This window comes from Ictidomys tridecemlineatus, chromosome 2, assembly GCF_052094955.1.
Source record: "Ictidomys tridecemlineatus isolate mIctTri1 chromosome 2, mIctTri1.hap1, whole genome shotgun sequence".
Lineage (NCBI taxonomy): Eukaryota > Metazoa > Chordata > Mammalia > Rodentia > Sciuridae > Ictidomys > Ictidomys tridecemlineatus.
The window spans coordinates 201,476,951-201,504,355 of record NC_135478.1 but is presented as its reverse complement, the minus strand read 5'-3'; the positions used below and the strand labels follow the sequence as shown (position 1 = coordinate 201,504,355).

Sequence of the window (27,405 nt, the reverse complement as noted above, 5' to 3'; positions counted from 1 at the left end):
TCAGAACCGAAACATAGGTCCCGAAAAAAAAAAAAAAACACAAAGGAAGAAGTCATGGAAATAGAAACACTCTTTTCTTAAACATATTTCTAAAATATACTAATAATGCAACCTGAGCCTTCTAAAATGTTCACTGCCAATACAGTCTTTAAGGATCTCTGCTTTCTGGTAACAAAGGAATACTTCCATGAAAATTCAAACACTCCAAAGAGTGCTCAGAATGTACTGTCTAAATAATGGGTCCTTTTGGCTCAAGATCAATGTGGAAAACCCATTCAACTCCAGACATTTGCTCTTATGTGATAACTCAATGGATGGTCTGAATATAGATCTTTCAGGAATGATGGGCAATGGGCTGGGGTTGTGGCTCAGTGGTAGAGCACTTGCCTAGCATGTGTGAGGCACTGGGTTTGATTGTTAGTACCACATATAAATAAATAGATAAAATAAAGGTCTATCAACAACTTAAAAATATTAAAAAGAAAAAAAAAAAAAGAAAATTATTGGCAAATGTTACCGAGTGCATGCACAGGCTAATCCTGAACAACTCCTGGCTTGAGGTGTAATGCCCACAGCACTGTGGTAGATGTGCAGCCCACTCCAATGGCTCTGGCGAGAGGTCTGCCATGTGGAGCTGGTGAGCACACTACCCAGGCATCCAGGGAAGTCATTGTACTAGGGGAAAGGCTAGAAAAGCTGGTCCAGCTGTGTGACCCAAATAGGCACTTCCCACATTGTTTCTGATTAGTGAAAACGTTATTTACATTTATGAATTTAGCTGCAGTTTACATTTCTGAGCTCCTAAGTTTTTCCAGACTATAAACATTCAATTTAAAAAATGCCAGAAGGAGTAAAAGAATTCTACTTATGGAATTTCATTACATGAATCCTTTTTAGAAATGCATATTTGTAAAACTAAACTGGGGATACTATATACTTATTAAAATAGCCGTCTCCTGCTCAAATGCCACACTGTAGTGCTCAAAAAACTGGCTGGCCTGTCAAAGGTTATCCATTTACCCACATGTTTTATTTGTGAGATAGGGAACCATGAATTGCATTTGCAAAGGTAATTCAGCAAGCAGCTGGATAGAGCACATTTCCAGACTTTACAGTTCCTCTTGATGCTTCGTTAGGCCTCTTATCAGGACAAGAAGAATGGAGATCTCTGTTAGGGCTTTCCTGTGGCAAGTAAAATACAAGGCGATGATTTTCCAGTTCATTTCCTCTGGCAACATGCTCATCAATCACCAGAGGCTACGACTTTGTTGATTTGGCTGGAGGAAAGAAAGCCCAGTGGTTTCTGTCCTAGTGAAATGGGACTTTCCTTAACCCACAGTTTAGGTTATCATCAGGGGTTTGTGTCCATCCATCCTAAGAGTATCTGCTAACAAGTTTCCAGTGCTAACCTAGAACACAGCAGTTTTAGCTACTGTGGACAAGATTCAGTCTGGGATAAAAGCTATTTTTTTAATGCGTTTTGTGGTGCCAATTTTCTAAATGCAATAGGGAGACTACCAAAGCTGTGGGTATATATCTTCCTGTGAGTGACATGTGCTCAGCAGTGTTCATTTATCGTTATCCACAGTGGCCTGTTTTTATCTCCTTATGTTCAAAAGGCCATAATGGAGAGGGACAATGGACTTTAAGGCAAAACCCAAAAACAAACAAACAAACAAACCCACAAAAAACCCTACCTTAAATAATAACAAACATACATCAAATTTCCCTTTGTTTGGCATCACTATCCCCTTTTAGTTTTGAAGAATATAGGTTGCCTTTGAGCGGACTGTGCAGTTGTATGCAAATGTGTTCCTGTATGCACGTGCATATGTTATGAAGTTTCTTTGGGTGCTGAGTCTCAAATATTTCACTTCAAGGAAAATCAGAAAGGCATCTGACGCTCCTTTATTGAATGAAATCTGTATTCATAATGTCTATTCATGGGCAAATCTCCCTGGACTGGCCAATCCAGAATTTGAAAGGAAATGTTCTGGTTTTGGCAGGCACAGAATAACATATACTTTCCTAAAAAGCTTTTGCTCAAATATATAGTGTAATTGTATGAGCTCCTTTAACAAGAACTCTAAAAGTTAATTAAAATAAAAAATACTGGAAACCTAGAGACTGTTAAAGAAACCTGTACCTGCGCCTGCCATTGTAGTAAAAATAGGCTTGTAACTCTATTTTACATTAAGACAATTAATTTAAAAGTTTGCTATTCACCCACAATAGCATCCATTTATAATCAATTCCATAGCCCAATTACACTATCTTATGGTAAATGGCCAGGAAGATTAAAGGAGATAACAACAGTTGTTTGTGTCAGTAAGTCTTAGAATCACATTTTTAAAATTTCTAGTCCTTCAATGTTTGCTGTTTTATCAAAATCAATATCATCATCATCATCATCATCAAACATGTGCTGGACATTTTTAATGTACGCACATCGACTGTTTTACAAAATCTTTCCTATTGTGGTGCCCACCACCAAAGAAGTGATAGCAAGTTGTTAATTCTTATGTTAGGCTACTAAGAAAAAAACACCCAAGTCTCTGTAATAGAGGGCATTACCCATTAAAATGTGTGTTAAAACATCCTCTTGGATTAAAAAGATATTAGGCTGAATCATCTGAAATGGCCACTTTTGTAGGGCAAAAAAAATTTCACTATTGGGAATTTCATATGATCTAATGTAGTATATGCTCAACCTAGACCAAAAATACAAACCCAAAATACTTCAATAGATACACACTATTAGTATTTTAGTGTACAAATATTAGAAATATACTTCCAAATTGTGATTGTACTATATATGTATATAATTTGAATCACGTCTTTCTTTAGGCAATTATTCTTCAAATTGAAGGGTTTTTTTTTTAAACAATCATTTGGTGGAGATGTATTCATTTTGTTACATGAACTTTTATAATTCATTTAATCATCTCTTATTGTGGTAAATTCTGATTTTTTAACATGTGTCTCTATTTGTGAGGTTATCTTCCCTGCAGTTCTCCAGTTATTCTGTGCATATGTAGGTCTTTGTGAATTTGTTTTATGTTCCTTATCCACTACATAACTGGGTAAACTACTTATGGAATTTCATTACATGGATACTTTTTAGAAATGCATATCTGTTAAACTAAACAAATGGGTAATCATTCTTTTCTTATTAGTTTGTAAAGGCTTTTTATATATTAAGGATATAAAGCCTTTGCCATATTTTCTGTATTTTGTCATTTGCTTTTATTTTATTTATAATATTATAAATTAAATATTTTAATGATCTACCCTATGAGCCCTTTCCTTTGTGATATCTTATTTTTTACACATAAGAAAGCCTCTAATCTCAGATCTGGTTAAAAAAAATTACTTTTATTATTCTACCCATTAAAAAAAAACAAATAGTAGCCCTCTCATACACACTTATCTTTTCAAAATATAAGTATTTGGGCTTTGTACAAATCATAAAAGAGGGCACTTACTTGGTATCCAAAGCTGAAAGTACTGTCTTCAACCTCCTAACCAGCTCTAAATGTTGCTAAATCGGGCCTGTTTCTAGCAAAATTTACAAGCAAACTCAGCTGTCTCTTTTCTAAGGAAAATTTCCTGCTGTACAAAGGGTTACCTCTGAACAGTATCTCCATTATTTCACCCATGACTCCATTCCTAATTTTCTGTTTTCTGGCAGCTGCTCTCCAACTTACAAATAATGTGTGTCTTTGTTTAGAGTTCCTTAAAAAAACTGTATATTCTAAATGTGGAAGAAAGCTCAATTTCTTTTACTTTGAAACCTGAGAAATCAATAACATGAACCATATGTTAATTATGGAACTTGGTGATAAATAAAGTAAGAAGTCCTGTGAAACCGCGGTGGTGAAAGAGTTGGTGGAGCTGAAACAGAAAAGGAAAGGAGTCCTTTCTCTTGGTGTGTGATGCTTTCATAAATCTCTCCCCTTGGGAGGATACCAAAATGCAACTCTTTTCTTCATTCATGCTCATGTCGTTTGTATTTTACTTTCTTCCAAGTTCCTAAGTGTTTTGATCAAGATCTTCCAGCAGAGATGACATGCCTATCAAGGGCTGTCAGTATAGTGGCAATGCTTAGAACAGATAATGTCAAAAGACAACTGACATTTATGTCCTTGTGTGTTGTTAATTGGGATTCATATAAGTTTTGCACCACAGGTATAAATGAACCCATCTTTAATGTCTGCTTGAAATACTAAAGGACTTGGGGTTTACAAGATAAACTTATGTGATCAGAGTAATAATCACAAGGGGAAGAACAAGAGTTGTTAATGTAGTGTTTCAGATACTTATACATCAGTTATGTGCTTTTTGTTAACTTAAATTACTTTTGGGTAATTCCTTTAGGTATGGGTGGTGGTGAATTTCTTTGCTCCAGGTTTGAATATTAACATGTGATATATTAGAAGATTGAAATGTCAACAAGGAATGTTTCAAGTGTCTGCTCTGTACTAAATTGTGTTCATAGAATTTTTTTTTTAAATTTTAAATAAAATATTTTATTGTGGTAAAATACACCTAAGATAAAATTTGCCATCTTGGGCTGGGGATGTGGCTCAAGCGGTAGTGCTCTTGCCTGGCGTGCACGGGGCACTGGGTTCAATCCTCAGCAACACATAAACAATGAAAATAAAGTTGTTGTGTCCACTGAAAACTTAAAAAAAATATTAAAAAATTCTCTCTCTCTTAAAAAAAATTTGCCATCTTAATGATTTCTAAATGTACAATTCAGTGGTATTAGGAGCATTTATATTATTGAGCACCCATCACCACCATCCACCTCCAGAATTATTCTCATCTTGCAAAATTGAAGCTCCATGCTCATTAAAACAGTAACTTCCTATTTCCTATCCTTCCCAACTCCTGGTAATCAATTCTACTTTCTGTCTCTATGAATTTGACTAAGTTCTCACATACACAGAATCATACAGCATTTGTCCTGTTGTGACTGGCTTATTTCATGTATTAGAAGAATGTCCTCAAGGTTCACCCGTGTTGCAGCGTATGTCAGAATTTCCTTCCTTTTCATTATTCCATGGTTTCATACAAACATTTTGTTCATCATTCACCTGCAGTAGAGGCTTGGTTGCTTCCATGTTTTAGCCATTGTGAATAATGATTCCAGGAACATGGATGTATAAGTGTCTCTTTAAGGCTCTGCTTTCAATTCTTTATCTTAAATTGAGGTTAACTATTTCAAGATCAATCTATACCTGACTGTTAAAGGGAGACTTGACTTTCAATGATGTCGTTCCTAAATTTAATTCATAGTGAGACCCATGCCTTGCAATCCCCAATCTCTGCAGTGTCCTATTTTAGCTTTCTAATCTAAAAGTGGTGTGACTATACTTCAGGAGAATGATAAATATTTTCTTTGGTTTTGTCCAAGGAAGGAAAAATTAACAATTATGGTCAGGGATAGCAGTGAAAAATGGTAAATATTAAAAAAAATCAACAAAGCTATGTACTTGTAGAAGGCTTTAAATCACAACTAGGAGAAAACTAGATTTTGGGCACTCATGGCTTCTAATATATAAGCCTCAAAGAGAGTACTGTGTTTGGCCACTAAAGCCTACGACAACAATTCACTTAGATTTCATAAATTACAATACCTACTCTTTCCCCCACCTATTAAAAAAAGGGTAAGAATTTTGACCAATCACACTTGCAACTCTAGTAACAGTTTACTAATTAAGACTACAGGGAACTGTGAAAACATAAGCATATAGGAAACAAAAAGCATCTTTCAAAGGTCAAATCTTAATACATCATGAATGCTTTTTTAAAGGATGGATTCCTGGGTGGCTTAAGAAGTTTTAACTGGCATTCTCATATTTCTAAGAATGTTCTCTTTAATTCACATCTCCTACTAATGAGTTAAAATTTTCCAACGGAAAATCTTAAGTTATAAATCTTCAGTGGTAAGGAACAAGTTTCATAGATGCAGATGACTTTAGTTAAAATGCCACACCTGACCTCATCTGGGCTGAGATGTTAGCCTTCTGATCTGGGGCAGCCTGTGCACAGAGAATATTCAAGTGCTCAGAGTCACCTCAGAACACAAGGTGGGCATTTTCCATTTCCAAATTGTGTCCTATGTCAAAATGTAGAGGAGGATTTCTTGAACTCACTGTCTATAAATGTCACCAGAGGGTACTTATTAGAAACTCCCTCCTGAGATTTATGTTTGGAAAGGGGAGATCAGTTAGGGCAAGGCGGTCATTTTGAGATGCAGGGGATTCACTGACCACATTTGAAGAAATGTGGCATGGCAGAGAAACAGCTGTAGAAACAGACCATAATGTTTACCTGAGCTTTAATCAGTCTTTTATTAGTGGTGCATTTTTTTCAATATCTATTAGGTTTACTATATTTCCCGGTTTCTAATTAAAGCATGCAATGACAGCAGCTGCAGGGTTTTTCAGAGATTTGAATTATGTTTGGTCATTTCCAGTATTCAAGGAATTCTCTTTTACTATTTAAGATCTTATTTTTTAAAAAATATTTATTTTTTAGGTTTAAGTGGACACAATATTTTCATTTTACATTTATTTGGTGCTGAGGATCAAACCCAGTGCCTCATGCATGCTAGGCGAGCACTCTACCACAACCATACTTAGATAGTATGAGCCACAACCCCAACTCATACTACCTAAGACTTCAAATGTCACAGTGTCCTGATATTTAGCAAAGAGTCCTTGTTTAAATATATAAACCCAAATTCAGGCCAAATTCTCCTCACTTGATTTACCATGGGAGTCAATAATTTTGAGAATTTTACTCTTACACAGTGACAGTGAAGAAGAGAAAGAGCAGAATGATAGTAACTGCAACAGCATCTCATGCTGGAGACATCAGATTCTTCTAATTGGCACCACTGGTTTAAAAGGCTCCACTGTACAACCTTTTGTGAAAGAATTTATTCATCCAACAGATATATACCATCAATAATTATTTTCTTAATTGCAGTGAAAAGACTTGATTGATCTTTTCTACCTTGCTTAGAAATGAGAAATAAGATCCAATTTTAAGTAAATGATAGATCCATCTTCTACATGTCTGTTCTTAACTTAAAATTCAGTAATGATAATATTGCAAATTGTTAGTAGTTGTCTAGTAATATGGTGTTTATTCAAATTCAAAATTTCACAATACATATGAGTATGTGAAATATCTGGGCAAGGATGATAAAAATCCAAATGAATAACTATGGAATAGTATTTTAAAGTAGATAAAAAAAAAATCAGCCAGGCATGGTGGTGCATGCCTGTAATCCCAGTGACTCAGGAGGCTAAGGCAGGAGGATTGCAAGTTTGAGGCCAGTCTCAGCATCATAGTGAGCCACTAAGCAACTTAGTAAGACCCTGTCTCAAAATAATAAATAAAAAGGCATGGAGCTATGGCTCAGTGGTTAAGGGCCCCTGAGTTCCATCCCTGGTACAATCCCCCCTCCCCCCAAAAAAACCCCAAACCAATACCTTTTAATGTTTCTACTTCTCATGGTGCAGAGGGGGAACACCTTTGCATACAATGGTGGATGTTTGGAAAGTAATCTTTTTATTAAAAAATGTAAGCTGGGCATGGTGGCACACACCTGCAATCCTAACGACTCAGGAGGCTAAGGCAGGAGTATCACAAGTTCAAAACCAGCCTGAGCAACTCAGTGAGGCCCTATGCAACTTGGTGAGACCCTGTCTCAATATAAAAAAATAAAAAGGGGCTGTAGATAGGGCTCAGTAGTTAAGTGTCCTGGGTTCAATCCCTAGTACAAAAACAAAAACAAATGTGTAAATAACAAGATTATCTGTTAGATATATACTTCTGAGAAATAAGGTCAAGATTCACAGCATCATTTCATCATTGGCGTCGATTTCCCATTTTTAGTAAAAAGACATGTTTTTTTACATGAATCCTGAAAAAAATGATTTTTAGAATTTAGTTAAGAACTATGTTAAAGAACAAAATGATTTATAGTTCTAGTGGGGAGAAGTTATTGGTTTTAGATTATATCTGTTTTATTTAATTTTTGATTCTGTGGTGCTGAGAGCTCTACCACTGAGCTAACTCCTCAGCCCCTGGGTTATACCTAACCCAAGTCAATCAAGGAACTTCTTAGCTACCATATGGATAATCCCAGAGACCCTGCCCACTCTAAAGAACTGAATGTGCAAGAGCAAAGTGGATGTGATGAGATATGACATCCTCTGTCTTATTTTTCTTAATATAATTAAAAAAAAATTTGTCCATGAAAAAGTACCATTCCCTTGGGGATATTGAGATGTACATTTCAGAGTCAACGACAAGGTTAGCGCCTAGTAATTACGAACACAAGCCTCTGTTCCAGGTAGTGTGCTGGTCTCAGGAATTCTGCAAGAAACTGGAGTTCTGACTTCGAGTCTCTTACTTTCTAGTTGGGAAAGATAAATAACAAACATTAAAAAATAAACAATATAACTTCAGCTATGGAGAAGATAAAACAGGATAATATGGTGTAACGTGATAAAGTATAACTAGATGTGAAGCCACTGCTGAGAAAGTCAGAGAGGGAATGAGGAGGATGTAATAGGAGCTGGGAGGTGCAAAGTGTTCCAAATTGGATGAACAGTAGGAATATGGAGTCTGAGCTGGAAGCATGTTGGAAGACCAGTGTGGCTGAAAGACAGCAAACAAGGGGAAGGACAGGGTAGATCAGAGTGGCGAGGGGGCGGGGAACACTAGATGAAACAGGACTTCTGACATTATCCTATAGGCCACGGGAAAAACCACGTAGCTAAATTTTCAGTAGGGGAGTGACACAATTTTACTTGTGCTTTAACCAGGTCCCTCTGGTTGCTTTATGGAGGATGGTCCACGAAAGGGCAGGAACAGAAGCACCTTGTTGTTTGATGGGCTGGTCTAGAGTTCTAAGTAACGAAGAAAGAAGAGAAGTCGCTGCATTGGGGATTATCTTTGGAGGATAAAACCAAAAGTACTTACTGATGGAACAGATGAAGACTAAAGGAAAGCAAGAAACCAAGAACGATGCCTCAAACTGGGGAGAGGATTCCTGGCCAATGTTTAGAGAGTGAGGTGTCAAATGGTGGGTTAACTCTCCCAGGGAGAGCGCGGGGAAACCACCAGGCTGGATGGAGGATCAATGTCTGAAGATTCTTCCCTGAATTAACACGCTGGGCATGAAGGTATGGCCAAGGAAGAGAAGAGGTCTGATGGTAAAGCTTCAGATGTTCTAACGTCTAGCAGAAGAAAAGGAGATGCAAGCAGGGAGCTTAAGGACACGTTGAATTCAGATGAGGAATGGCCTTCTTCCATGCAGAACACCCCTCTGTTATCTGTCACCATGGTGATACAGATGGAGTATACACCACCTCTAACTTTTTAATGAACTCAATAAAAAGATTCAATGCCTAAGGTGAGGAGGCAATTTCTAAAGCAGCCCAACTTATCTGCTATTAGTTTAATCTGCAAAGTGTCATTTGTCTCCTTAGTGAGTCAGTATTTGTTTTAGTGACTCAGTCTTATGGCACCTTTAGAAAGACACTTTTTTTTTTAACCCTTATTTCCTGTTTGGGGGGGGGAAACAAACCACTAAATAACTCTGTTATGGTTTATAATAAGAATATCATGTATTTGCATAATTCTGTTCTCTTTCCCTCTAGATATTTTCAGCTACTACAACGAGCAGGGAGTTTGCATAACATTTGTTTCTGGGAGAGTCCTCAAAATCTGGATTGCCCTGAATAAATCCCTTGAGTTACAGAAAGTTTTCACTTGGCATGAAAGGTACTAGAAAATACAGTATATTTGTTTCTGATGGTAGGGGGAACAAACGGATATTGCTAGTATGTGACTGAAAGATTACACAACTGAAGAGTTTATTTCTCTCTGGGCTTAAGAATTCAGTAGTATCAATTATTGCAATTTTTACAGCTCAATTTTTTTTTTTTACAGCTTATTCACTCTATATTTCCTCCTAAATTTGAAGTAAACTCAAAGTTGACTTGCTGGTCTTCTAATCACTTTTCCTATTCTAGTTGATGGGCCGGTGTTGGCACTCCCTTAACTTGATCTAGTCTCAGACTAGCTGCTGAACTTTTTTGATTAGTTACAAATATGATATTCTTCTTCCTCAAAACAACAACAACAACAAAAACCAAAACTGGGGTATGTGCAGGGTGGGGTAGCAGGGCAAGGTTGTGGTTTGTGTGGAGAAAACATTTCTTTTGAGTCAAAAGACTATATTCAAATTAACTTTCCACAAAACATCCGTCCTGGTAAAGTCTGGATGCCTGCTTTTAAAAAATCAAAATGTCTTTAAACACATTAATAATGCACTTTTTATAAGGCATTGTAAGAATATAGAATGTGCATAAATGCATTAGATAAAGAAGACAGCCGGGCACAGTGGATAATGCCTGTAATCCCAGCAGGTCGGGAAGCTGAGACAGGAGGATCGCAAGTTCAAAGTTATCTTCAGCAATGGTAGGTGCAAAGCAACTTAGTGGGACCCTGTATCTAAATTAAAATACAAAATAGGGCTGGGGATGTGGCTCAGTGGTTGAGTGTCCCTGAGTTCAATCCCCAGTACACCCCCCAAAAAAAGATTATAATAAACAATCTTATAAAATGCTACATTCATGTAGAAGGGCAGTAGAAATAAGATGAACGAATCTTGGGACTCAGGAGGGAAAGCCTAAAGCTGAGGACTGAAGAAGAATAGCAGGGCAGGCACAGCCAAGGGATGTGAGAGAGGGGCAGAGACTAAGAGTGGAGATGGTGGGCACAGTGGGGCAGGGAGGCGGGTGGGCAGGGGGAGAGCGAGGGGAAAGGACATAGGGAAGATAGGTTGTTGAGTATCAAGAAAGAAAGAAACTGGGAAACCATGGTGGCGAGATAAAAGGCTTAAGAGATCCAAATGTACTGCAGGAGTGAGTTATTTCAAGTAAAACTGTTGTAAACCCAGGCCCATCTTACAGTAAAAGTGGCATGACTCACCAGTGAGGTTAACTAGTATTATTACAACGCTCCACTATTAAAAGAAATTTTATTAAACAGTCCTATCAGGCATCTTTTATACATATATTTTCTTTGAGATTTTTCTGTTACTATGAAAAGGACTTTGCACCAGGAAAGAGGTGTGTGTGCATGTGTGTGTGTGTGTGTGTGTGTGTGTGTGTTTTTAAAAACATGGTCTAGTCAATTAATCCAGTCATGATATTAGATTGAAAAAATTTCCTTCCAAGATCTTTATCGTTATTATGGAGTATTTGTTCTTTGATTTTCTTGCCTTGTTTTTGGGATCACCTTATTATGCAACATCTGCTCTGAATTTCAAATGTGATAAACAGAGTATGAGTGTTGGTGGCAGATGGCTAATGACCAGCAGTGACAGGGCATTCAAGCCTGCCTTGTTTTCTGAGAAGCGATATTTTCATGTTAATTTGCTCTGTGTCCTGCAAAGATGAGACAAATCACCTGCTCCTAATTCAGGCAAAGTGGAGACCACCAGGAGCCCAGGGGGCCCATGGCTTGGTTACTTTAGGAGTGACAGGAAGGGAGGATCTGGGAGACTTTCCTCACCCGCAGCACAGGGGACAGGGCAGTCACTTTGCATTATGTCAAATCAAGAAAGATGAATCGGCCCTGGGCATCCCATACTGACATCAGAGCCCCTGTTTACTGCAAGCAGATATTAGTCATGAAAGCAGATATTTCCCAGAGGCAAAAAACAGGTGCTATTAAGAGTGTGTGTCAGTCTCTGCTATCTGGGTTTTGTAAAACAAACCTAATAGTACATTTTATCTCTTACTGAAAATATCAGAACCAACAGAAATCATGAAGAAACATTTCCATTGAAGATAAAATGAAATCTAATCTACAGAGCACACGACCCACACAGACACATGAACCTTGAGCCTTCTGGGCCCTCTCAGGCTCTATGGAGTAATTCATCATAGGGCTACACAGACATGATTTTTATTCAAAATTGAATCAGGAAAAGAGACCACATGGTTTTGAGCTGAAAGAGCCCTGTCCTATTTCAGAGAGGCCTCTTATTTGTGAGATCTTTCAGTGCTTCAAACTTGTGAAATTACAGCGCCAGTTTTATCAAACATGTAACATGCAGAGAATGTCCAAGGACAACTAGGTAGGTTCCCAGAGAGTTCATGAGATGGTTGATAGCACAGGTTACACCCTAGGAAAGATACCATATTTACTGTACGGGTAACTGAGCAGTTCAGTAAACAGGAGCATTCTGTTCTTTACCTGGCAGCCTCTCCGCAGATTTAATCTGTCCTATAGTTCTTTTTCTGGGTAGCAGCTCCAAATGACTAAGGAAAACGGTGAGGGAAAAAATTTATAGTTCTTTCTGACCCTTTCTTATAGGGTGGGAAATAAAAAAAAAAAAAGAAAGCTTTTTATAATTTTTTAAAATAAAGCCCCTTACAAATGGAAGGTGATATAAAAGCAGATACTCCAAACTTATCATAAACTCTAAAAGGAAAAAATAATACAGTTGTTAAGGTGTCATTTATTTCCTTATCAGTTTAAGAGTGGAAATCATGGGAGACTGTGTTAAACCTCAAGTGATATAAAAATACTAAAGATGGCCCTGAACTCCTCTATAATTGAACAAACCCAAAGACAATATTCTAAATCAAAAAGAGGAAAGCAAGATATGTCAATCATCAGCCTATGAGGCAGCATGAGAATATCTGCTGACTTCACAGGCTCCTTTATTCAAATGTCACTGTCAACCAAGAATGGGTGAACCTCAAGGACATCACGAACTGAGATCAAAGAATGCGATTAGAACCTCAGGATGAAGTATGAATGGGATGTGCACATGTGTTTGTTTATTTAGAATGGGTGTCTTCAAAACTGATTTTGTTTTATTTTTAGGAGCTTCTTCACAACAATGCTCAGCTCAGTCCTGCACCCTTAACTTGTTTTATCAAAGTCTAATATGAGCACTGTGCAGTATGGAACTTCCTTGATGAGTTAACTCAGCTATCGACCTCCACAAATACTTAGGGCTTCAGGTATGTCTATGTCTTTTTATTTTCTGTTATTAAAGCATTTGAAACTGTCAGATGATAATCTGTAAGCCCACCATGAGTTATTCTTACTAGTAAACATGTGGATGAAATGGTAAACAAAAGATTTTCCCCCTATAATATCTTGTATTATACATACTATGGTTATCCAACTTCTAATGCAATTTGGCCCTGAATGGGTACTAGAATATCCTGATTTTCAGTGGCCAGTTAACGGTAAACAGTGCCACAGAAAACACAGCTGGTAGAAGAAAATTCTCTCAGCTGTGTTAAAATATTTTACATTCTTATAATTATTTTGACAACAGGAGATGTTCCAATATGTGCAAGACAATGTCAATACTTATATTTGGGTCCTTTGAAAAAGATTTTAGGAAGTATTTTGATACCATAATGCAGAGAGAATTGTCAAAAACAGGACTTCTGATTAATCAGCCCTTAAGTTAGTAAAAAAAAAAAAAATGTTAAATTAATCATTAATACTCAAATTAATTGCTGGAACTATTGGACCGTGGTTATATTTTATTTTTAAAAACATCAAGACATTATTAAATATAAACTATTAACTTTAAATAACCAGAACCCCTTGCCCTCATCACCATTCTGGCCAGCTAATTTGGTCTCCACAGGATCAGTGGGAGTATGGACTCTGATGGCAGAAGAAATTTAACAGCCTCCAAGAGAATCTCCTGTTAACACAGAATGAAGTGACATTCCCTTTCCCTGGAGATAGAGGGAAAAATTTGCAAAAACGATTAACAAGTCATTTTGTTCAAAAGCTTCTAATAATAACCACCTCCTGATACACACCCCAATTCCCAGCTCAGTCATTCCCTTATTCCTCCCCTATGTCTCACTTTGGTGACCACCCTTTTGCCTGTTCCTATTCCTATCCTGCTTGCCCCTCCAGAACCACCCTTGGAAATATTCCTATCCCACTTAATTTCTACTCTTGTCTGATCAATGTATCATTTTGGCTCATCAATCATTTAAACTGCACAATACATCTGCAAATAATTCCCCTCAGTAGCTTATAATATCCTAAGAGAATTTAATGTAAAGCTAAAAAAAAAAATCCATGAAGGTGGAAATGTATGGTATAAATATATGGTTACCTTGTCTTGCTGCTTAAAATATAAATAATTTAGAAATGTATCAAAAAGCTAATATTACTTATTTTGGTAGTCTATTTAAACTACTGGAAGTCATTTTAAAAATAATTTTTAAATAGTTATATATGAAGAATGTTTCTTACTTATTGAGTACCTACATGTATAAATCATTGTGAATGGCATAGTCATGACACAAGAATGCATGAATAGGTAAGATGTGTACATAAGTAATCACAATTAAAGGTACAAAACAATAAAGAAGTAGAGATATGCAGGACAAGTGTCATAAGGCACATGAGATGACATCTAGGCATAAGAGATGATCAAATGGTATCTGGGGTGGGCCTTGAAAAATTTAAGCAGACAGTTATTGGTGGGGGAGCAAAAGAAATGTCATAAGAAAGAGGGCCATCGAAATACGAAGTCACGCATCACACACTAGGAGAACCGCAATTAGTCCAATGTGATCAGAAAAAAGAACACAAGAAGGGACAGGGCTTGCTCTGCATGCTGAACATGGGTTTTTGACAAGCTCATATAAGAAAGAAATGAAGCTACAGGGATGCCACAGACCACCAGAGGAAAAAAGGGGTGGCAGAGAGAGAAGGGACCAAGAACACGTGATAAGGAACACCAAAATTCAAGAGGCTTTAATGTCCTTGCAACTGCTCAGGAAGAAACGGGACCACTGATGAGCACCACATTCTTTTATGAGTGCCAGATGGGAGAAAATATACTCTGTTATATCTGAAGAAAGTTGTATCTGAAGAATAGTATATCTGAAGAAAGCATAAGACTGTATCTTACTCCTTTGTCTAAAATCAAATGAATAAGTCATTTATTAGATTAAATGCTAAATGTATCAGTCTCTGGGAACATCATCAAGCTGTCACTCAAAGACAATTCTTACTCTGTTGAGAACAACAATTACTTCCATATATTAACTCCTATCTAAAATGATGTTGAAATCACTAAAACCACCATGGAAAACTTTACGGAGATTCCTTAAATGACTTGGAATGGAACCACCATCAAATCCGCATACCATAATGATATAGGTTCTCACCAATGTTTATAACAGCACAATTCACAACAGCCAAGTTATGAAACCAGCCCAGATATCCGGATATGAATTAAAAAAATGTGGTATGTATACACAATGCGGTATTACTCAGCCATAAAGAAGAATGAAATTATGGCATCTGCTGGTAAATAGATGGATCTGGAGAACATTACATTAAGTGAAATAAACCAGATTCAGAAAGTCAAAGGTCAAATGCTTTCTCTCATATGTAGAAGCTAGAAAGAAGTAAAAAAAAAAATTAAAAAGTGGGTGGGGAATCCGAAGGAAAAAAAAAGGGAGAACCATAGAGAAGAGGAAAGACATTGAGGGTGAAGGAGGAAAAATGGGAAAAGGAAGGAACTGCAGGATAAAATTGACCAAATTATGCTATGTACATACAGGAATATACCACAGTGATTTCCACCTTTATGTATATCTATAAAACACCAATTGAATAAACAATAAATAAAGGAAGATCTGTAGAGCAGAAGAAGGGGGTTAGGAGATAGAAGGAGGGGAGAAAAAGTGGAAGTTCTGGGGATTGGAATGCAGCTAATTATATTCTGAACACATGTGAATATGTCAAGATGAACCCCACCATTATGTATAACCATAACGCACCAATAAAAATGTTAAAAGTAAATAAATAAAATAATGCTGAGTTCTATAACTCATTTTTAAACAATGAATGATGAGCTAGGGAGTCTGTTTATAGAAGCCACCTAATTCACATAGAAAAAAAGGTGTGAATGAAGACCTCGCCATGATTGCACAGAGCTACTGGGAAAGTCAGGTACAGAGAACACAAGTTGGGACCAATAAAACTTTATAAGCAGCTTTTCCCATTAGACATAAGCGAAAAAGAAACTTGTAGTCAATACACTGCATCTGGCTTGCTGACCTGAAGGGGCAGAAAGTACGTCTTATTCATCTTTACACTCCAGGAGTTTGGCATATAACCTGGCACTTGGTCTTTCTCTGAAGGAGAAAAAATATGAAAGAAAAAAAGAACCCCAAACCAGTATTTCAGCTTTACATAACATAGGTATGTCCTATAATCAGTATACAACTATAACATACAATGTGCTAATGAATGACGTTTAAATTATGTCCCTCAGAGGCCATGGACCACCAGAAAAAGATTGAGCTATATTTACTACACTACACAGATAAAGTACAAATAGATATTTTAAATAATTTTAATATGCATTAAAACTGAAGGATTATGGGTTTGGGGTTGTGATTCAGTGGTAGAGCACTTGCCTAGCGTTTATGAGGCGCTGGGTTCAATTTTCAGCCCTGCATATAAATAAATAAAATATAAAGATCCATCAACAACTAAACAAAATTAAAACAACAACAACAACAAACTAAAGGGTTAATTTCACTTCACCCTGAAATTAATAAACTGGATTACACCCCATTCTTTGAATATCCCAGTCTTTTGATATTCAAAGAACCAGATTATATCCCATTCTTTTAATAATTCTCTTACTTGATATTTTAATATATACTTGATATTTTAATATCAAGTATACTCTTGATATAATCTCTTACTTGATATTTTAATCATATACTGAGATCCAAGAGCTCTAATTGTAGCAATTTTCAGAGGGAGAGAATGTTATTGCTAAATAGATTATAACCATGGACTGCCTGACCAGGCAGAAAGATGATTCTCTGTACCTTTATGGTTTCTGTGGGCACTCCAGGCTCCGGAACTTTATCCAGATAAGTGGTCAAGTCTTGATCAACGTGTTCAAACACTAGTGTTAGTTTGGTTTCTCTGTCTGTTCGTGACACTGTGCACACATCAAACAGCCTAGAAGAAAAAAGGAAGAGACATAAGTAAGTGAAATGAGCAAAAAAGCTAGCTGTATGTCTTACACAGATTCCTGTTTCAAAAAAAAAAAAAAAAAAAGCCACACGGAGAAAAGGCCAGTGTTGATTGTTCCTTGGGATAGTGACAACCATGCCTGGGAAAACAAGTATGATAGAATATGGAGAGCCTTCAAATTATCTCCCTGGAAAGGGCATAAGTTCTTTAAAAGTCTTAAAATTCAAATATCCTGTTAATCAATATTGAAATTTTAAAAAGTCACTCTTTAAAATTTTTGTTTTCAATTTACAGATAATAATTGTATATATTAATGCGGTACAATGTGAAGCTTTGATATTCTGGTGAATTATTACACAGAACAGAGAATTATAATAATGCACTGTATATTTCAAAATGACTGAAAGAGCAAATTTTAAATGTTTTTCACCACAACATATAAAAAATATGTGAGGGTTTGTTAATTAGCTCTATTACATCATTCCACAATATAAACGATGTGAAATTTCAAAATTTCTATTTTTTGAAGGAAAAAACCTGCATTGGTTAACTATAGTGCCCTTAAATGATAAAAACACAGATTAACAAATATAATTAATTATCCGTTTGGATAAACACATCCAATTTTTTCCCATTAAAAACCTTACAACTAATTCAAAATTTAAGTTTCAAGAACAACAAAAAGGGCTTCTGTAAAATATAAGTCAGACTATCAGGGAAAGAGAATGGGATGGGGGAGGAGGAAGAGAGGCCCCAGGGAAGGCAATAGAAATGTCACCCAAAACCCCCTGATTTGTACAGTTAACATGACTAATTATAATTACTAAGGAAAAGCTAATAAAATGCTATTCATATCATTTTTTCATTAAAAATACTGAACAAATACTGGGGCTGGGGTTGTGGCTCAGCAGTAGGACGCTCACCTAGCATGTGTGAAGTGCTGGGTTTGATCCTCAGCACCACATAAAAATAAATAAATAAAATTAAGGTACTGTGTCATATCTATCTATCTATCTATCTATCTATCTATCTATCTATCTATCTATCTCTCCCAATTACGAAAATACTCCTATTTGTGTGATTCATATATTGCTTTTTTGCTTTTATTAAATTTCCAATGCCTTGTTGGGTCACCATGCCACTCTACTACATTTCTGGTGGATACACGCCCCACAACATTTGGTACTTCTCTGTGAATCTAAACTAAAATTTAAAAGTATCTGAAGAAGACTGCAATTAATTTAAATCTGGTGGGGCAAACAAGAGAATACCAACAACTCTATACACGTCACAGCTAGATTCAAACTACTGTTCATTTATGGGCAGTTTGAAGTGAGTTCTCTAACTACATTAAAATTAACCAAAATCAATGGAAGCTTTTCCTCATATTCCCTAATTCCAAATTTTCTAATTTTTGCTTTAAAATATGCTTCTAAAATTGTTATTTTCCCTTAGCTAAAAAATATTCTGATAAAATAAAAACTCCTAATTAAATTTATTGAAGATTGTTTAATAATTTTTCTAAGTTCCATTATGATGAAAAGTATGACTGCTATCATGCATGGGTATAATACTGGGGAAGTTTATCAAAACTGCTCTTTGAACTTGATAATGAGGTAACTATCATTTATGCATATATTCCTTTAAGCCATCTTATTTTTATTAAATCCACGTCCTTCGGCAACTTCACCTTTTCCTTTCTTTTGAAGGAGACATAGTAGTTCCAAAATCATCCAGATTCTAATTTTAATGTAATTTAAAAAATTTATATATGACAGCAGAATGCATTATAATTCTTATTACATATATAGAGCACACTTTTCATATTTTTGGTTGTATACATAATATATTCACACAAATTCGTGTCTTCATACATGTACTTTGGATAGTAATGATGATCACATTTCACCATCATTAATTGCCCCATGCCCCCTCCCTTCCCCTCCAACTCCTCTGCCCTATCTAGAGTTCGTCCATTCCTCCCATGTTCCTGCTCCCTATCCCACTATGAGTCAGACTCCTTATTTGCAAAAACAGCAATGAACCAAAAGTGGTATGACTAAAATCAAATGTGAATACAAGAACTGGGTCTTAACTACATCCACTACAGTTGTGCTTTTCAAACATTACTTTTAAAATGTTTCCCATTATAATCAATACATATCATACTGAAAAAAATACACTGCTTATCACCATGCAGAATCAAAACTGATTTCAGCAGTTCCAGTTCTTATTACATTTAAAGTCTGTGCTATATCAATGACATTTCAATAATTTCCAAAAGAAAAAATAAATCAGATAGAGACCTAATGAAATGAGAAGAATGAAAGGATCCTAAATACACAACCCAAAGGTCACCTGTTTCCCAAACTGTTGTCTTAGAAGTTACCTAAGAGCCCTAACAGTATGCTACATTGCTTCATCTACTGAAACCATTTTCAAACACTCTTTGTGTGACACAATCCATGAATAACATCTAATCCACATAGTTGTTTTCCTCAAAATTATATAATACTACTCTTTCAAATCTATTAAGATTCACTGATGCCACTTACAGTAATTGAACTCAACATTGAACTTTCAAAGGATGCTCAACATATGTAAAGGTGAACTCACTGAAGGCACTGCTAATCACCTTAAATGCTAAACTTTGGAGAAAAGGCATCATTTAAATTGATAATATTTAAAGAGTGGAATGAATTTTAAAGAGACATGTGACAGTGCATACACCAAAATATTATTGTATGAATTTTAATGTGTGTACTTACATATTCTAGGCTACCAAAAGAATGATGTTAGTAGAAGCCACTCAATTAGGTTCAAGGAGATAATCCTTTTAAATTTATAAAGTGTTATTATAAACCTTGTTTGGGAAGTGGCATGCATGACAGTCTCCCTAGAAATTCTCAGGTGGCATCAAGGGAAGTGAAAGTCCTAAGAGATGCTACAAGATACTCCCCCTTTGGATCCAGTGCTGGTCATCAACATCCCAGAAACCCACTACTTCAGGGAAGATACCTGAGGAAGTACTTTATCATGAGTAAATATGAAATTTTGAATTTATTGTTTAATAAACATGAGTACAATAAAAATTAAGTTATATTAGTCATAATGGGCAGCAAACTCACTTTGAGCTAAAAGCTATAAATATTAATCTTACAAGTTGTAGAACATAACATTTATGAGTTTTTTCATCATTGACTCCTTCTAGAATTACCCTAAATCAAATAGTCATTCTGAGAGGTAGTAAAAGATAGACATTTTAATGTAAAAAAACAAGTTCCACAAAAAACAACCAAGCTAAACAAACACTGAAGTCCTAAGTGTTTGGCTGGAGATTAACAATCTGTAATATATTTATACAAATCAATGAGGAATGTGGCTAGGCCACCTATAACCTCTACACTTGCAAAACAAAAGAGCCAGAGACAGGTCTGAACATTTGGATATAAACACTGGAAAATAACTTCCACTGTATAATTCTTTGTGTTGACCAACAATTTACAACTTCCTAAAATGTCTTTTTTTTTTTTTTGGCTAGATATTCAGTAAACTGACAAAAATACCATTTCAATGATTACATGACTGCAGTTACATAAAAAAATGCAATCATGCTATACTGAATATGAACAAAATACCTCTCAGATGCTTTAGAGGAAAATTACTATTCAATATTTATCCATTAAAGCTTCAGTTAATGTGATCCAAGTGAATGTCTATTCAAAAAGTAGTGAAACGTGATTCTCAGCATTTACTAAAGCTCTGTCTCCAGTTTAGCTGCACAAACACAATCCAAAAAAAGGCAGATAGGTCATTATTGCACAGTTAAGTCAGCCAAGCCCCTGACCATTCCATAAAGTTAGTTCTCTGCTGTCTCTATTGTCCTGACCCTCCAGCTGCAGGGCAGAGAACAAGCCCTACAGCCTAGCACAGTGTTCAGCTTTCCAGCTGTCCCAGTGATGTAATTATCTCATAACAAAATATCTCCCTGAATTAACTCTGCATCCTACCCATTGTAATTCTTAATGACTGCTTCCTGTTCATGTTCTCAATTTAACTTGCTATTTGGTATCTACTATATAGGTCTTCATCTGATGGATAGGATTACACTCAATAGGCCTGGGATTTTTCAGATTACAATTTACAAAAGGTCTCCCAACAACATGCTTTGTAAAACACCAGCCCTCTCTAATTGTAGTTATAATAAAAGGGAAATCTGTATTATTTGCTGTGATTACACTTTGACCTGTCACAGGAAGTTCTATGAGGATTTTTTTTTCCTGTCAGTTTTTCCCCCCCATACTCTTGAATGTTTGGACATTAAACAGTTTAAGAGTCAAGGGATGTCTGGCATAGCTACTAAGGGCCACAACAAAATTCTATTTGAACTAGAGCCAGTATTTGGAATTGAGAAGAACTTTTTTTTCTTTTCCTATATCTAATCTCTTCCTTGAAAGCCCATTGAAGCACATTCTGTGGGTATGGCTCGAATGCACCAAAATTATTGTTCACATATGTCACCATCCCTACACCAGTAGCTATTGGCCATGACATTTTCTTTTTGCTCATGAAATATGGACTGTGTGTGAACTTATTCTCCACCAACAGTGAATAATAGTATAGCTCCAGAGGTATTTGCCACCAATGATGAGCATGCTGGTAGAAGGAAATCACTATTTCAGCAGCATCCCAAAATATTTAGCACTATCTACCATGTGTAGGTGTTATATTTGATATAGTTAACAACAAATTCAATAGACGTTGTCTTTGAGAGTTTTACTATCTAGATGTGGGATAAAAGACTCATATATAAAAATACAAGTCAGGATGTATCAGTTCCAAATAAATTCTATAAACACTATGTGCAACTTTATGTATCACAACAAAGTAAATTCACTCTGCATCCTATTACAGTATCCCATAGGGGGTCTCTGCCTCTCCAGCATCTGTTTACCCCTTCTGGATACCATATCCTTATTTCCTTTTGAGAAATCACTCCAGCCCCACACTCAGGTCATTTGATTTTGGGGATAGGGGTAAGGTTGGCATGTGACCAATCCTGGACAAACAGAATGACAACGATTGCTTCAGATAATAGACGGAACCATGAGAATTAGTTCCAGGAACTTCGCTACAACTTCTGGAAGAGTAAAGCTCTCTTTATAACAAGATTACCAAACTGGCAAGGCACCTGCCTGCAGCTGCTAGTAGCTCTCTTTGCTACCATGTTAGTGAGCCTCCACTGAATGCAGCCAACAGAGAGGAGAACCAGAGGAAAGAGACAGTAGGTGAGAGACTCTCAGTCCAGAACCTGAACCCCCTTGTGCCTGATCTATCTGCTGGGTTTATTAGTTACATAAGCCAGTGAAGTCACATATTTGCTTACCCAGTTTGAGCTGGATTTTCATTACCACAACAAAAAATTATCATCATATTTTGAAATGATTAAATGACTTCAAAATGTTGGTATCTGACCTTAACTAAGTCCTATTTAGTGGACAAAATGTTAAGGTAAGTTCAGACACTTAAGTAGCAGTACTGTCCTCTAAGAGACTGTACCAGTTCTCTGACTCCCTGTAAGACTATTCACTATTCCATTTGCACGTCCCTGGGGCAGAAGTAATTGACAGCAGCAGACAGGAATCCCTCTCTTCTAAGGAGCCATGCAGCTTCCTTCCACAATTCCTACTTGAGGTTCCTGGTCTGACTAGAGACAAGTTATGATGAAAATGTAGAGAAAGGAAGAAAACAGACAAGCTCATCAGAAACAGGAACACGGAAGCCAGAACAAGAAAGGACTCCATAGGTAAGAGGAAGTGAGGGGGGAAGGAGAAGTACCTAAAAATGATACAAAGATACAGAGTTCCATTAATTTAAAGGTTCTCAGAGGCATGTTCTCCTGCAACCCTCAATTAAACAACCCCTTCCCACTAGCTATTTCTGAAAAGTGGAAGTGCAAAGAATATCAAATTAACAATAACTCCAAAGCAGGATGAAACCTCTTGTGTTCATAATTGGACAGAGATTGCAAAACCAAGAACTTTTATTTACTGTATCATTTTTATGTTCATAGCCTTAAAGAGAGTGTCCTTAACAAAGTTTCATAGTTCATCTTTCAGTTCATCTTTAAGAGTTGCTATTAATCTGGTTTCCATTTCTATTTACATACACCTGGTAATTGTGGCTCTGTGAGTTAATATCTTTTGGATCTGTTAACCAAAAAATGTTTTACAAATGAAATGGGAATCCCCTAAACTGGGCAAGTTTACAAGACGTGACTCGCACTGCAGTAAATACTGAAAACAAAGCAAACAGTAAAATCTGTGTATATGGAAACAGTCCTACCACATAATCAGCAACACAACTGGTGTACTACTAGCTAGGCCCCAAATAAGCTATTTAGGATAACTTAATGAATATAGGAATGCTTATATACTGCTCCGCTCATATCCAAGATGAATTATATTTTTAATTAATTAATCAACATTTATTTTTAATTTATCCAAGATGAGTTCTTGAAATGGACACTAACACAATTCAGACTTCTTCCATTGTGCCACAGCAGGCACTAGATCCACTCTTCCATTATTAAACACAATTCTTCGAATTGCTAATGTATTTGAAGAAGAATGAGGTTATAGCCTCAGTCTGTTCTGAGAAAAAGGAAAATATTACTTTAGAGTTGAAACAAATGAATATTATAAAAACACATTTGTTGTTTGAAGGGAACAGTAACAGGAGCAAAGCATTTAATAAGTGAACTCTGAATCACCAGGTGAATCACTATCTCATCAAAGATGAGAAAGAAAACACAGGCAAACTAAACAATGATGAGTTGATATTTTGCTATGTGTAGTTCCAATGTAAAACAGTTTTGGAAATTTAAAGCCAACTCTACCAAAAAAAAAAAAAAAAAAAAAGAAAGAAAGAAAAAAAGAAACCAGCCAATTGAGAAACCAGTGACTATTTGCACTAGGTTAGAATAAACACCAATTCACTAACCCTAGCTATAGCTAGGAATGGGATACCACTCTTACCTCTCGAGGTCTCTGTCTAGATGTTAAATTTCCGGTATTATATGACAATTTCCTTATACAACACAATAGATTAATCACATAGATTAATTGGTCACACAGATGTTAAAGGCCCCATGAAAGTGAATGCATTAAGAGACCCCCAAAACCTGTGGCATCTGGGAACAGGGTGAGGACTCAAAACCTATAGGCAGAACAGAGATAACAGATTAGCCAATTAAAAATAGCTTTAATCTAGAAGCACCTGTTTGTACTTTTGCTTATTCTTTTCTTATAACTCTTCATGGTACCTAGTCCAGTATCTGATACACAGTAGGTATTCAATAAACGTTTACTCAACAAATGAAATTTCCCAAAATTATAACTTAGGGGAAAGTCAGGAGCAAAGTAGAGGAGCAGATCCTTAGAGATGTCACCAGGGAAGCATGGCACTCAAAGCTGGAGTTGGTGGCTGATGTTAAATGAAGACTGAGGCACTAATAATACATTTCATTTATTAGTTAATATTATTACTTTGCTCCTATCTACTAGCTGCTTCTATATATTTTTTATTTTTTCAAACCTCATAGCAACTCTATGAGATAGCACTCATTTTAGAGATGAAAAAAAATTGGTAAACAAATGAACCACCATCCATAATAGCTCAAATGTGAAAACAACCCAATGTCCAAGAACTGATGAATGGAGAAGCCAAGTGTGGTATGCAATGGAATCTTACTTGGTAATAACAAGAAATGAAGTATGAATACTGTTACCACATGGATTAACCTTGAAAAGATAATATTAAGCAAAAGAAGCCAATCACAAAAGCCTGCAAGATTCCATTTATATGAAATGTCCAGAAGTAGGCAGATCCAGAGACACAGAAAGTAGATTAGTGATGGCCTAGGACTTGCATGGGAGGCAGAGGTGGAGGAATGAGGAATGACTGTTAATGGGTTCTTTTTAGGGTGGTGAAATGTTTGAGACATAGACCACGGTAATGATTGCACAACTCAATTAATGTACTACAAATCACTAAACTGCTTGCCTATACAGGTGAATCTCATGGGATATATACTGTATCTCAAGAAAGCTATTTAAAAGCAAGCAAACAAGAGCCAGGCATGGTGGTGCCCCCTGTGATCCCAGCAACTCAGGAGGCTGAGGCAAGAAGATTGCAAGTTTGAGGCCCTAAGCAACTCAGTGAGAGCCCATCTCAAAATAAAGCATACAAAGGGCTGGCGATGTGGCTAAGAGGTAAGCCACCCCGGGGTTCAATCACTAGTACCAAAAAGTAAAAAAAGAAAGAAAGAAAAAGCAGCAGAGTGGTTGAAAAGGTTCATCACTTCACCTAAGGTACAGGGACAGTAAATGGTAGAGACGTGATGGGAAGTCAGACTGTTTGGCTTAAAAATCTGATTTTCTAACCTCTGCCATTCTAACTCCTTATGTAGCACCACGCTGGGTCTGCAGGAGAGCAGGGGCCAGTGATGCTGAGACCTCTCCATGGCTGACAGGCACTGTGAGAATGCCAATCCTACAATGTCTGGTAAATTTGGAGATGCCAATATACACTCTATACACTTGGCTGAAAGAAGGATAAACATTCAGAAAATTCATAAAAAAAAATCTGAAGACTGCAGATCTCCAACTCTCTTATGTTTTTCCCTTGATTAATGAGAAAAAAACGACACAGTGCAATTTACCAGAGTTTAAAAAAGATATTCTGATCTCAAGAATCTATGAGTTAAGTGATATTTTTAAAAGCAAAGTGAACAGCTCTGGCTTGAGTCAGATAGAGTGCAGAACATTCTGGACAACTTTCAACATTTCGTTCTCTTTCCATTTCTGACCTGTAAAAGCCCTGTTCTCCAGCATGGGCCTCTCTTGAGGAAAAACGATGAAGCAGCCAAAACTAGGCAGCCGTCTGTGATGAAGACTGTCTGCACGGTCTTAGGAGAAAACCAGCTGAGCTTTGCCTACGCCACAGGCCAGAAGTCTTTCATAATCACATCCTTACTAGGTGCCTAACTTTATCCCAGCATAAATTCACTCAGGTACTAAAGATTAGCTTCTTACTTAACGAAGCCCCCAATGAACTTTAGTGCTTTTTAAGGAAACACAAATGACCATTAACATATGAGAAAATGTTAAACCTTGGTAGTAACTTGAAAGAGAAATGAAAAAAAAAATCACGTAAACCTTCCAAACTGTAATTAAATTATTTAAAACTTTATAATGATAAAACTGCATGGCAATTGAGAAGATTTGTAAAAATGGGCCCACATCACTGTGGGAATGCAAATTAGTAAAAATTTCTGGACACACACACATGTGTACATGGATATACATTATGTTGTACTTAAAATGATGCTACAGGGCAGGGGATGTAGCTCAGCAGAAGGGCACCTGCCTGACATAAATGAGGCCCTGGGTACTACAAAACAAACAAACATACAAGAATTTTAAAAAGTAATGCTACAGATCCATATTTATTGAACATGGAAAGGAATTCACAATATGTTATTAAAAGAAAATGCAGGTTTCAAAGTGTGTGTACAGTGTGATTCCATACATGTAAAGAAAATGGTAGGAGGACAAGTCAGATCTCTGGGTGATGAGATTACGAAATTTTTGTTTCCTGCTATTCACTTACTGAACTATATACAATGAGTACTATTAATTTTTAACAAGAAAAATCACTATTTTAAAAATGAGAATTCTGAAAGACTGCTTTCTCCTTCTGTTTTCTTCTTCCTACTACTCATGTACTTCAACCTGCTCTTCCAAGTTTATGAGAAAATAAATTTTAATCATCAATCCTGATAATATAATTTTAAAAATTAGGTAAGCAATGTAAATTCTTGATTTTGTTGTAGGGAAAAAATTATATGCATGCCATTACTATGTCACTAAAGGCACTGTAATTTTTAATCCTCTCTGTGCACAGACTACTGTAAAAAAAAAAAAAAAGTGGGGAAAATGAAGTTATTTTACTGATTCCTGGCTTAAAATTGAAAAGTTAACAGAATTACCAAGAAACAACAGAGAAACAATGATAGCTGAAAAGTCTTCAAATTACTAATATTGATTACAAAAACTAAAGAAAAAATCCTGCAGGGCAGAATTATGGACTTTTATAAGTAGAGGAAGCTTTGGCAATTGCCTAATTCTGTAGGGCTTTTTTTTTTTTTTTTTTTTTTTAAAGAGAGAGGCAGTGGGGAGTGAGAGAATATTTTTTAATATTTATTTTTCAGTTTTCGGTGGACACAACATCTTTATTTTATTTTAT

At 36.3% G+C, this 27,405-nt stretch overlaps 1 protein-coding gene across 5 annotated transcripts in view; it reads right to left on the bottom strand.

The window, feature by feature from the left end:
- The window catches only part of Cdk6 (cyclin dependent kinase 6), a 204,604-nt gene that overhangs the window by 131,245 nt on the left and 45,954 nt on the right, over positions 1-27,405 (bottom strand). For all 5 annotated transcript variants that reach the window (XM_040291503.2, XM_040291505.2, XM_078040417.1 and 2 more), the window contains exon 3: positions 16,947-17,082. In XM_040291503.2, the coding sequence (XP_040147437.2) occupies positions 16,947-17,082 (136 nt within the window). The remainder of the gene's footprint in view (positions 1-16,946; positions 17,083-27,405) is intronic.